Source organism: Lipophrys pholis (assembly GCF_963383615.2).
Source record: "Lipophrys pholis genome assembly, chromosome: 18".
NCBI lineage: Eukaryota > Metazoa > Chordata > Actinopteri > Blenniiformes > Blenniidae > Lipophrys > Lipophrys pholis.
This window is the reverse complement of record NC_137646.1, coordinates 25,581,516-25,595,060: the sequence shown is the minus strand read 5'-3', so window position 1 is coordinate 25,595,060 and position 13,545 is coordinate 25,581,516. Positions and strand designations below refer to the sequence as shown.

The following is a 13,545-nucleotide window of genomic DNA, read 5'->3' as shown; positions in this document are numbered from 1 at the left end:
ACGTGTGGCGGGACCGAGACGTCAGTGGACGTTTTTGAAACAGTCCTCCACCGCACCGCTAAAGATGTTTTCTGAATGGACCTTTGGCTAAGCACAAGAAATTACCAGTCTTTTTTTTTCACCGTTAAAAATATTACGACGGTGCTTCAATGTCCGGTGTTTCAGTTTAACTGGTTCCCCAGTTAACTGGTGACTTCAGCCAGCAGCCGTTTGCAGCAGCTGATGTTAAAATGAGACAAACAAACGCTACGAGACTTTAAACTTTAATGAAAATGTGGTTAAACGGCGTTCGCCGGGGCGGCTGTTGGTTTCGGTCGCTGTGACGACGGGGGGGGGGGGGGGCAAGGACGCCGGTCACCAGATAACAGGGAAACCGGTTAATCCGAGACATCCATCGTATCAGTGGCCCGCTGACTAGTGACGTCACACTTTCGACTCGACTCACTTGGAACCCTGGTGGAGTATCACGGATTAACATGTGATCTTAAAAAAATAAACTTTTGAAAAACGAGGCGAGTCTAAGGGGGCGGGGCTTAGCCAAAGGTCCATTGACGAAACGTCTTTGAGATCCAGAAAAAAAACAACATGAAATTATAGACAGCAGAAAGGCTGAGAGAAGAAATAAAAATAAAAAGAATTCAATAACAAAGTCCAAAGCACCTCTCCAAAGGATCCTTTCCCGATGCGGTCCAGTTTGGTGAAGAGCTCCTCGGGATCGATCTGAGTACTCTGAGAAGAAGAAGAAATACTTATTAACCTCACTGGGACGAACACAACGGTTGCTACGGCAACGTACACGAGGATGAAGATCGATATTTCTGTGTTTTGTTTTGTTTTTCCCGTCGTACATATTTAGTGTGTAGAGTCGCAGTACAAGGAAACAACGCAGGGAAACGAAACAAGGTCCTTCCAGAAGATCTGATTAAAAAAGGTCAATAATCTAGAAGCGTTGTGTTTATTCAGTGGGAACACGTTCCAGAGGAGAAAAGAAAAATATATTCATTCATTGATTCATAGAAGACGTTTCCACAAAGTCGTGTTTCCTCACACACAAAACTTTGCGACACCAGGGCCGTGTTGTCACTATCAACACACACACACACACACACACACACACACACACACACACACACACACACACACACACACACACACACACACACACACACACACACACACACACACACACACACACACACACACACACACACACACACACACACACACACACACACACACACACACACACACACACACGGAAACAGGCCTGACAGTTAAAGATAACAGGAACTGAACACACAGCTGCCAGACCACACACTCCAAGAATACACACACATATTCTTGTACTTGCTACATACTGAGGACTCGCTAGAACTGGGGTGTCAAACATGAGGCTCATGGACCAAAACCGGCCGGCAAGAGGCGCCGATCCGCCAAACCACCAAGCAAATGGCTATCCGGTACCCCAGTCATCTGGTACCTCGGTTATCTAATACCTTAGTTGTTTGATTCCTTGGTTATCCAGTACCCCGGTTATCTAGTACCTCGGTTGTTTGGTACCTTGGTTATCCGGAACCTCGTTATCCAGTACCTCGGTTGTTTGGTATCTTGGTTATCCGGTACCCCGGTTATACCTCGGTTGTTTGGTACCTCGGTTATCCGGTACCCCGGTTATCTAGTACCTCGGTTGTTTGGTACCTCGGTTATCCGGTACCCCGGTTATCTGGTACCTCGGTTGTTTGGTACCTTGGTTATCCGGAACCTCGTTATCCAGTATCTCGGTTGTTTGGTACCTTGGTTATCCGGTACCCCGGTTATCTAGTACCTCGGTTGTTTGGTACCTTGGTTATCTGGTACCCCGGTTATCCAGTACCCCGGTTGTTTGGTACCTCAGTTATCCGGTACTCCGGTTATCTAGTACCCCGGTTGTTTGGTACCTCAGTTATCCGGTACCCCGGTTATCTAGTACCTCGGTTGTTTGGTACCTCGGTTGTTTGGTATCTTGGTTATCCGGTAACCCGGTTGTCCGGTAACCAGGTTATGCGGTACCTTGATTATCCTAAACTGCGCCTCTCACAGCTGTAGCTAACTTATTGTCTGAGCTTTTCATTCATTTACTTCCTATAAACTTGAGGTTTGTTTTCTTGCCCTCGGTGACGCATCTCGTCAGTCTGTCGTAAACCCGAGCTCTTGTTGCGGCTCCCGCTTTGTTCGCGCTCGACTGAACAAAGACGTCCGAGGATCGGCACGCACCAAACAAGTGGAACAAGTCCACTACCGTGAAGCCGAGCACCCGGCGGCCAACACCCACTGCACCGAACACTGGCACACTGGGCAGTTCTCCCACTGCGAGAGTCTCATTGTGGCTTTTAATGACATGTGCAGATCTATATTTGACACAGCCTCCCAAGGCCTGAAACCACTGGCCTCCACAAGCACGTTACGCAACACACACACACAACTACACACACACACACACACACACACACACACACACACACACACACACACACACTGCCCACAATGTTGCCACACCCTGTCAGCAAATACAGTGGTTACTGTCTAATGATACTTTCAGCCCGGTGCCGGGAGGCCAGGGAGGGAAGCCACGGCCAGAGACGGTGAAGCAGCCAGGAGGGCAGAGTCCAGCGGAGACAGTAACTCAGTGTTTAGTTCTGGGAGTAAAGAAAAGAAAACAACCTGAAGCTCTACGGCGACCGTGACGCCAGGTTTCAAGGGGAAAAACGCAGCATATTTGTGTTTTCATTCCGGGAAAAAAGTTGCGTGTTTTGAAAAACACTATAAAGAATGAAGCTGCAGGCAAACACGAGGTGGCGCTGTTGTTTGTTAATGAAACCACACACACACACACACACACACACACACACACACACACACGCACACAAGCGCTGCTCAGAGCCACTGACAATGCAACTTTTTGAAAAACAAATCACAAGGTGGAACTTTTCTGGGGGGGGGGGGGGGGGGGGACCCAACTTTTTGAAAATACTTCAAAAATAGAAATAGGTGAAAAATACACAACTTTCCGGATTCTGTAGAAACGGGGGGTGGGGGTGGGGGCACGCTATTTTTCGAAACTCTCCATGGAAACGGGGGGGGGAAAAAAACTTTTAGAAAATGCTCAGACTCTGTGGAAATTGGGGAAAAAATTTACTTTTGGAAAACACTTGAACTCCCACCACATTGGTATTGGGGAAAACGCAACTTTTTTGGAACCCTTTGACTCCGTCTCTATGGAAATGGGGGGGGACAACTTTTTCAAAATGCTCCAACTCCAATGAAACTTTTTGAAAACACCTTGACTTCTCAACTCTGTCTCCATGGTAACGAGGGGTAAAAGCAACTCACTGAAGCATTGGCCCTTCATGCCTCCCTGTCCTCATTCTCCTTGGACTTGGTAGTTTTATTTTGACAGTCAAACCCACACATTAACAGGAGAGAACTTTTTTATTTCTCCATTTGTTATGAGATGCAAAGTTGTTGGACTTCCGTTATGACTTAAACCAAACCTATTTTGTGTATCGCGGTTTCACAACACTAATGGGAATCACCATTTCCTGCCTGATCTCGGTTTAGAGATTACACGATGCCGAGCAGCCACATGCGGACCTTCCTATCTCGGCTGGAGAGCAGCAGGGTAAATATTCAACTCCAACACTGGTTTGGTTTCTGTAGATGAGTCGTGGAGAGACGGTGAACCCGCCGTCCCCCGAACTGGGCTAATGTTTCACTGCCAGTCAGGCTGGACGCGCTCAGGAATGTTCATTTTTAGCTCATCAGTACCAGGAATTCAATAAGAAATACACAAAGTGGATGGGAGAGGCACCTCATGGAGGAGCTCAAAGGAGATCTGTTGCCATGGAGACGCTCCCGGCTCAGTGTTTCACACGGTGATGTAGCTACCTGACGGGCCAGTTAGCGTCGATATGAGCTAACGGCTAACACGCTGGCGATGCGAACTCGGCTCAGCAACAGTCTGCACTCTACCGAGTGTAGCTCTAGTTGACTCTCCTGTTGAATATTCCATCGATTAATCCGGTAATCAGATAAAACATATTTTTGCTTGGTTCAAGCCCGATTATGTACGATAGAAAATATTACATATCACTTAACATCACGTTTTAGGAAAAATTTACATTTATTTCATGTATTTCATGCAAAGTAGCAGAGGCTGGCAATTTGACGTTTTTCAACTCCAATGTCGTCTATTGTCCGTTGCAAGCTAGAGAGATTAGCGGACAAGAGAGCAGGTAGTGGGCGTGGCCATGAGAGGGGGTACTGGGCGGAGCCATGAGAGCAGGTAGTGGGCGGGGCCATGAGAGGGGGTACTGGGCGGAGCCATGAGAGCAGGTAGTGGGCGGGGCCATGAGAGGGGGTCAAATAGACAATCGGTTGCGACCTAGAGAAGAGTCTTCGTTGGGGCTCGCCACCTGTGATCTGATCACCTGAAGTACACGTTAACGCCAGGTGTAAATGGGCCTTGTAGCCTTCGCCAAAAGTTTTTTATTAAAAAAAAGAGAGGCTGGAGAGACGGGAGAGGGTGGAGAGAGTGGAGAGGGTGGAGAGAGTGGATAGGCTGGAGAGAGTGGAGAGGGTGGAGAGGTCAGTGAACTCCGGCTGCCTCAACCAACAGGCAAACTGTGAGAAAACTTGGACCAGGCTGTGGAAACTGTGTGAGCGAGGGAACGGAGGGAGGGGAAGAGAGAGAGAGAGAGAGGGAGGGAGGGGAAGAGAGAGAGAGAGAGAGAGAGAGAGAGAGAAGGGAGGGAGGGAGGGGGAGAGGGGGCTAGAGACAGAGAGAGTGGGGAAGAGTGAAAAGGAGAGAGTGTTCCATGTTTTTACTAACAAGTGGTGTCCAAATGGCCAGAAAAATGCAGTGTGTGTGTGTGTGTGTGTGTGTGTGTGTGTGTGTGTGTGTGTGTGTGTGTGTGTGTGTATGTGTGTGTGTGTGTGTGTGTGTCAGTGTGAGAGGTCAAAGTTCACAGCTGCTCGAAGAGGGAAGTACAAACACAGCATTCTCCACTACGACCTTTGCGGAGCCGCGTCATGTGAAAAAAACCCTTGACGCTCTGAACCACTTCCTGTTTCTCCTCGAGCTCAAAAACACGACGCGACGCGATTAATCATCCACCAGCTACTGATTAGCATCGTCTTACCGCCGCGCCCAGTCAGGAGCAGCAGTTACCAATTCACTAAACTGTTTACTAGGAGGAGGAGGATTTACTTTTATCCGCATTTTTCTGCGCGACTAATCAAATACTAACCCGTTACTGCGTCACTTTACTGCTTGTTTACTAAAGAACAAGCGCCTCGTTAGCATTAGCATCGCCGAGCTATCGTCGCCAGCGAAGGCAGCTTGGTTACGATTTCACAAAACACCCGTTTACCTCATTAGCTGAAGATATCGTCAGCATGAGCGTTTGCTGAATCAGTCTGCGCGGTTTCATCGCAAGAACAATTGACAGCGCCCTCCTGTGGCCCGGCATACTAACTACACCGTTGTCAGTGTGTCCGCTGCTGTGGTGTAAACGCGACACTTTATTTTAACGGGTCAGGCGTTCTCACGTGAAACGTTGAACAAACAGGCACCAACGTCTTAAAAGTCTCCGAAACAGTGAGAAACAGGAAATGTAGAAAAAAGAAAAGAAAAAGCCAGATTGAACTCAACCAGCTGAGGATTATTTTTTTTCTGCGGGTTTCTGACTAGCGACTGAAGCCGCGTACCGGATTCTCACATCCTTTTTCGAAAGAGGCCAGAAGAATCACGTCGTCACGCCGTCGTCACGCCGGTTTCCCAGCTGACTCTGGAGTTCCTGACTAATAAGACGCTCATTGTGCGGCGGTAACACCGGCGGCCCCCCGGGGCGCCACGCCGTCGCTCCTGCAGCGTTTCCCGCTTCAACGTGTTTAGCCTGAAACACAGACTTCCTCTATTGAAACATTGCATGATGAAATGAAGCGCCGGCGGCGCTTTTAGTCATTGTTGACTTTGACAAGTTGATTCTCTGGAGTCGTCGGGTCAGGGCTCGTAGTGTTTTTCGTCTTACGCAGACTGAAAAAAAAATAATAAGAAATGCTCCAAACACGTGGTGATTTCAATGATAAAACAGAGAAAAGTCTAAAAAATTCACATTCAAATGTCTACAAAGGGTTAAATTAGTCAGAAATGGACTCTTCAGTCCTAAACAATAACTTCCCCTTTGTGGTGCGACACAAGACTGAATATATTTTATTTCTATTTTTTTTTTTTAAATGTGTTTTTAGCTGAAAAAAGTAGAAAAATATGAGGTAAAGTTGTTTTTTCCGCTCTTCTCTTCGTCCGATTCTGTGTATTTTCGTAATTTTGGTGGAATTTTGGTATTATTCAGATCTCAAAATGAATATACGGAGACCACCACAACCGAATATTTGGGTCCAATCTGAGCGAGCTTATTTTTGTATTTTTTTTTTATTTATTATTTATATATAACTTTTTTTTAAAGGAATATTTACAGGACAAGGAACAGGGGAAACAAGTACCCAACGTTAAGATTAATAACGACCAAAAAAAGAGAATCTAAATAAATAATAGAAATGCGAAATATTTATAAAAAGAAATTAAGTTAAAGAAAAAAAAAAATAGGAAAATAATAAAATACAGAGGAAAAAACAAAAAGAAAGTGGGGCAGGGGGTCTCAGTGAATTTAAAATCTGAGCATCTAAATAGGGGATTGTACCGTCAGTGGAAGTTAATGTCATCGCGCTCGTTAATGAGTGAATCAGTCATCCTTTAACCTCATGTAGCATGTAGCATGTAGCATGTAACGCGGCTTAGACAGGCTGAATCTTCCCGCGGCGGCTGGGCCGTCTGCGGCGGGTGAAGACAGACGGGGGCGTGTCGGCGCCCCGGATCAAACGGCGGGGCGCGACGGCCTTCTCCTTTGTCATTTCTCAGGGCTGCACCCTCCCGCCGCCGTGCCCGTAAAAAAAAAACAAAAAAAAAAAAACCACGGGCTGGAACCTGAAAGGGAAGTCGTTTGCTTTTGTGTCTGAGGAATGATCAGCTGCTTCTGGGTTTGGGTCACTTTGTGTGAATCATTCCAGTCCCACTGTCGCTATATCTAAATAATCTACCGCCGAATCGAAGAGAAACTTTGATTTTTACACGAGCTTTATTTTGTACAATTCAATTTTCCAGAAACCAAATTCTTCTTGTTAATTGTAAAATAATCGATAAAAGTTAAAAGATATCTAGAAAATGTTAAAACACGACGAGCAGGAACGAAACAGCGCCGGTAGCCGATTGCTAAGCTAATGCTAACCATCGCGGCTGCAGATGCTAGTGGTTAACAGATTTCACTTATACAGAGTATATAGCGCTTTACATCGTTAATCACATTCGCTGCCATGAAAGATACCCAGTACATCCACTGGGAGCGGTTTGGGGTTCAGCGTCTTGCTCAAGGACGCGCCGACACGTGACCAGATTGGGAATCGAACCTGCGACCTTCCGATTGAGAGATGACCCGCTCCACCGACCGTCCTAATGCTAAGCTAACTTCTCATGTGGATGAATGGGGCGGACTTCCTCCGGTAAACAGGAGTTCAGTGAAATCGTAAACGTTCCCGACGGGAGAAAATGTCTTCAGCTAATGAGGCTTTTTGTCCTCAGCTTTCTATGGCGCTCGGAGCCACTGAAGACGCAACTTTTCGAAAACGCTCCGGCTCCGTGTAGACGGCGGAAACGCTGCTACTGGTCATGCGCACCGCGGCCGTAGTAACTAGTTCTTCTGCACGTGCTCAGTCGAGACAATCAGAACAATGTTTTCCTCCGTGGTGTCACGACCCCCAGTCCATATTCTCCTGGGACTCGGTGCTTTTACTTTGACAGTCACTGTAAATAACAATCCAACTTCCCATTGTTGACGTTTATGGCGTATTGTTTGTTTTTGTAATGAATCCACACACAGAGAACAACAGCACCAACTAGTGGCCCGACATGCCACCGACATCGGTTATCAAAAATTTATAAAAAATTTGCTACAAGCAAAATAAGACAAACTACCACGGGACGAAAAAGGTGTTTCCTGTCCGTCGCCTCGATACGGTGACGGCTGGTTCCCCGTCAACCACAATGGATTAGACTGTGAAAGTGTATAAAGTCGGCTCTTATCAAAAGGCAGCTGTCAAAGCAGGTCACTTCTTGAGTTACAATAATTAACAGATCTATCGCCATGACAACATTAACATTTACAATATACACATCGTAAAAGACTGAAAGGCAACAACTGTTGTTGTTGGTTGTCAAGACGGGATCTTGTTGACAACGGATTGTATTTCAATCTATTCTTTTTATCTTTATTTATGTATTTACTGTCACTGTCTTGACATTACAAAAGCATTTTCAAAAAATGAAATAAAAATTTTTACTTTTTAAAAATGCCCAATTCCATCTCCAAGGAAACCGGAAGGAAAAGACACCTTTTGCATAACAATCCGTGGAAACACAAATTTTTGAAACCAGCTTTCGCAAAACGCGCCAACTCCGTCTCTGTGGAAATGCGGGGGGGGGGGGGGGGGGGGGGGGGGAGTTGTAGACAAGACAACTCAGTCTTGTCTACATGTGCAAAAATAACACTTTTTGAAAGTGCCTTCTAACGTAAAACTTTTCAAAAATACTCCAACTCTGTCAAATCAGAGAAAATGCAACTTTTTGAAAGTGCTCTAACTCCGTCTCCATGGAAACGCACCTTTTTGAAAAACTCAGTCTCTGTCTAAATAGCCACAAACTCAACTTTTTGAAAGCAACTCCAACGTAAAACCTTCCAAAAATACTGACTCTGTCTCTATGGAACTGAGGAAAACAACTTTTAAAATATATCCCGAGGGAAATGAGTAAAAATGCAACTTTTTGAAAACGCTACAACTCTGAGTGGATTGGGCACTCAACTCTTTGACTCAGTCTTGTCTGAATGTGCAAAAGTGCCACTTTTTGAAAGCGGCTCCTAACAAAGAACATTACAAAAAAGGGTTAGGGAAAATGCAACTTTTTGAAAATGCGCCAACTCAGTCTCCATGGAAACGGGGAGACAGTCACCGTCATAACAAGCCAACTTGGTACGAACCTTGTTAATGTTTAGAGCCCATTGTTCTCACATCTGTGTGTGCGTTCACTACAAATACCAACCGACAGCGCCAACTAGTGGCCTGGCATGCCGAGCGCACGCTCAGCGTTTCTGACATCATTTTCCAAAACGCAAGCGAGACCTTTAACACGGCCTCCCTGTGTTTCCTGGCAGGTGTCAGGTGCGTGTTGATTCAGGCGTGGCCACTCCCACCTGGAGACTCGACCGAGCAGGCAGAGCGAGTCCGTCCCTCAGGTAGACACACCTGGGGAGTGGGGGGGGGGGGGGGGGGGGGGGGGGGGGGGGGGCTTCTCTCCAGAACACGTCTTCAGTACTCTCCAGGGAGGTTACTACCAGGGACGTCACGCAGGCTCAGAGACACCTACAATCTTATCATTTAGCAGATACTGCGCTCTACATAGATCTATATATATAGATATGAAAGGTCTGGGCACAGTGAGTCACTATGGGGACGTTACGTAAGCCGTCAGGTGAGGTCATCGCTCCAGAAAGTCAGCAGCCAGAAGAAGAAGTGCCTGGGGGGGGGGGGGGGGGTGTCACGAGAACGTGAGCTTCGGGATCCATGGGAACATCGGAGGCGGACAGAAACATCACAGGACAAAACCACAAGATTCACCGAGAACCGATTCACAACCAAAGCACCAGGCTGGAGCTGCAGCAGGCTGGAGCTGCACCAGGCTGGAGCTGCACCAGGCTGGAGCTGCACCAGGCTGGAGCTGCACCAGGCGGGAGCTGCACCAGGCTGGAGCTGCACCAGGCTGGAGCTGCACCAGGCTGGAGCTGCACCAGGCGGGAGCTGCACCGGGCTGGAGCTGCACCAGGCTGGAGCTGCAGCAGGCTGGAGGAAATGTTAGAGAATCACAGACGAGCAAAATCACTCAGAAGTGTCAAGTTGACGCCGCGTCGTCAAATTAAAGGACCATTTTAAAAGGAGGTCTTTTCAGATAAAAACATTATAAAAATCTAATTATCGCCCCATCTCATCACCGACGAGAAAAACTTGATTTTTGGACTCCTATAGAGGAGAACAAAACACAACTTTATAAATTCAAGCAGCAAAGTCAAATTACAGAACTAATTTCTTTTAAGATTTAACAGCGTAACATAGCGAAATGAAGCAGCCAAGTTGAACTGTGGGACTATTTTTTTATATAAAAATCACTGTAAAGTTAAATTATCTGACTATTTCTAGAATTGTTTGACAACAAAAAACTTGATTTCCGTGACTATTTTAGGACGTCTCTGAAGATAAAAACATTTCAACGTGGCTAAATGAAGCAGATAAGTTGAACTGTGGGACTTAGTTTGTGACAAAAACGCTGTAAAGTGAAATCATGAGACTATTTCCAGACTTCTTGATGACAAAAACTGGATTTCCATGATTATTTTTGCGATAAAGAAACTATAACGTTGCTCATTAGCAGATGGGCCAAATCACACAACGATTTTAAGATAAAAATGCTTATTATTATTATTATTATTATTAGAAAATGAAACAGCAACAAGGAAAAAGACTTCACGTCAGTGAGAAAATCACTTCAGAGAAGAAAAGCGTCTAAAGGTATTTAAAAAGACGTCAGCTCAGTCTGACGCAGCTACGTCACTATTAAACTCCAATAAAACCAATTTGGTGCGGCAAAGTTCCAACATGGGACCATTTGGTACCGTTCCCGAGGCCCGGGAGGTCAAGAGGTCACACGATGACCTCGTTTGAAGGAGCCGATTCCCTTTGTGAGACGCAGTCGGGTTATTAAAAAAGGACATTCTGGGACGTTTCAAGGTGAAAATTGACAATATACATGATTTTAAAACTATTTCAAGGGAATCTGCATAACAAATATATAAATTAAACTGCTTGAAGCAGCTAGAAAATATGGTAACGGACACTCAGGTCACTTAAAGACCGAGTCGGAGCAGAAAAGTCAGGATTTTATGACCGTTATGTAAATTATACTGACCTGCAGGCTGAATCCCATTGTAAGTTAATCTCATGTCACATTCAGTCACACAGACACTGACATTAACATATTCTGGAGATCCACAGCTCATAAAGTTGGATGTAACTTCAATTAGAAGCTGTTAAAATTCACTAAATAAGACAAATTTAAGGAAATCTTTAGACGTTCCATTGATTTGGTGACAGGAAAGCCACCGTGGGGATATTCTAACAACAGCCACATGACACAACAACACTCTGGAACACCTCAGATCAGAAAAGTCAGAATGAACTGGATGTTCAGGACATCTATGGGTCATGCGGTTGGATATAAGCTAAATTAGAAGCAGTTAAAATACATTTCATAAGACATATTTGAGGAAAACTTGAGATTTGGTGCCACAAAATCACAACAAAAACAACCGTGGGACTAGTTTAAGGGTCACTTCATCAGAAACAAAACAGCGTGGAGCTGCTACGTCACAATAAAAGTGATTATTATCTATAATGTGTGAAGTTGTTAAGAAATACAGACAAACTGGAATCACTTTAAAATCAACTCAGAACAGAAAAGTCTTAATAAAATGCAATTATGTGAATTATAAGGACATTTGACAACATTAAAAAGACAAACATCACATCATTAGTTAATATCATATCACGTTATTAGAAATACAGACTCTTCTAAGTCACCGTGACTCAACTTGGTTCACTTAAGTTGCAATAAAAACCTATTTTAGAAGATTTCTGTCAACATGTAGGTCATAAAACTGGACGTAACCTGAATTTGAAGCGTTTAAAATTCACTTTATGAGAGATAGTTATTCAAATCTTGAGTCGTTTATCGATTTAGTGCCACAGAATTACAATAAAAGCAACTGCGGGACTATTTTGATAACAAAACAACACATTTTAACTCTGTTTGGAGCTGCGACATCACAATATAAGTCAATAGTATGTATAATATACGAGATGTGAGGAGAGAAACATCTATAGGTCATAAGATTGGACGTTAAAGCAGTTAAAATCCACTATAAAAGACTTATTTAAGGACATTTTGAGATTTGGTGCCACAGAACTACAATCAGAACTGCTGTCAGACTAGTTTAAGAGTCGCTTCATGACAATAAAAACACATTCTGAGTGAGTTTGGAGCTGCTGCGTTTCATTCTGAGTCAATGTCCGACAGGAGATGTGAAGAAATACAGTTTTTCGTGGATAAAAGTCGTAAAAAGAAAACGCCGACGTGGAGCAGATGAACTAGAAAAGGTTTAACTGCAGGATGACAGACGTCATGTGGAGGAAAAACAAACTCAGGTCATCTTGGGGGGGAAACTTAGAAAGACGTGAAGGAAAAGTTTAGGAGTTTGTAGATGATTAATAGAGGTTTAACTTTAAGAACTTTCAGGTAAATATTGAGGAAATGGCCTCACACACACACACACACACACACACACACACACACACACACACACACACACACACACACACACACACACACACACACACACACACACACACACACACACACACACACACACACACACACACACACACACACACACACGGACTCTGTATTGTTGATCCTGGGTTGTACTTTAGTAGTTTTCGACGCGTAAAAAGACGCACGAGACGAACCATGAAAGGACAAAAAAAAAAAAAAGACGCACGAAGCGCGCGACGCGTCCACCTTCCCTCTTACCTGCATACCAGGAACTTCCATGGTTACTTCGAAGTATGAACGCCCTTTTCCTCCTCCAGGTCTCTCCTTTACTCCCTTCTTCTTCTTCTTCTTGTCTTGTCTTTTTTTTTTAATCCTTTATCGTCTTCTTCCGTTCATCCGTGTGTTTTGCGTCTTTCGGAAAGTCTGTTTCTCCACAAAATAAAAGTCCTTCAGCCTCCGGATCAAAACACGGACAAACAGAGGTTTAACTCCGAGGAGGAGGAGGAGGAGGAGGAGGAAGACTGTCTGAGAGAGAGAGAGAGAGAGAGAGAGAGAGAGAGAGAGAGAGAGAGAGAGAGAGAGAGAGAGAGAGAGAGAGAGAGAGAGAGAGAGAGAGAAAAGGAGAGAGAGAGAGAGAGAGAGAGAGAGAGAGAGAGAGAGAGACTGCCTACTTTAAGGGAGGAGCGACACTTGAACACATCACAATGTCTACCGCCACCTGCTGTTTGTCTATGGTAACAATCTATCTATCTATCTATCTATCTATCTATCTATCTATCTATCTATCTATCTATCTATCTATCTATCTATCTATCTATCTATCTATCTATCAACGGATGTCATAAGAACAGATAAATGAATTCATTCTAGACAAACAAATGAATAATATTTTTTATCTTAATTCATAAATAAATAATGAAATAAAAAAACTACACACAAACAAAGAAAACAAACAGGCCAGCAGACAGGCCAAACACAGTAAAGAAAGAAAGAAAGAAAGAAAGAAAGAAAGAAAGAAA

The 13,545-nt window shown here is 44.6% G+C and overlaps 1 protein-coding gene across 2 annotated transcripts in view; it reads right to left on the bottom strand.

Moving 5' to 3' along the window:
- The window catches only part of stk26 (serine/threonine protein kinase 26), a 24,032-nt gene extending 11,014 nt beyond the window's left edge, over positions 1–13,018 (bottom strand). For both annotated transcript variants that reach the window (XM_080486613.1, XM_080486614.1), the window contains exons 1-2: positions 12,785–13,018; positions 661–729 (exon numbers count right to left, since the gene is read on the bottom strand). In XM_080486613.1, coding sequence (XP_080342739.1) covers positions 661–729; positions 12,785–12,805 — 90 coding nt within the window. In that variant the 5' untranslated portion in view covers positions 12,806–13,018. The remainder of the gene's footprint in view (positions 1–660; positions 730–12,784) is intronic.
- Between the last annotated feature and the right edge of the window lie 527 nt (positions 13,019–13,545).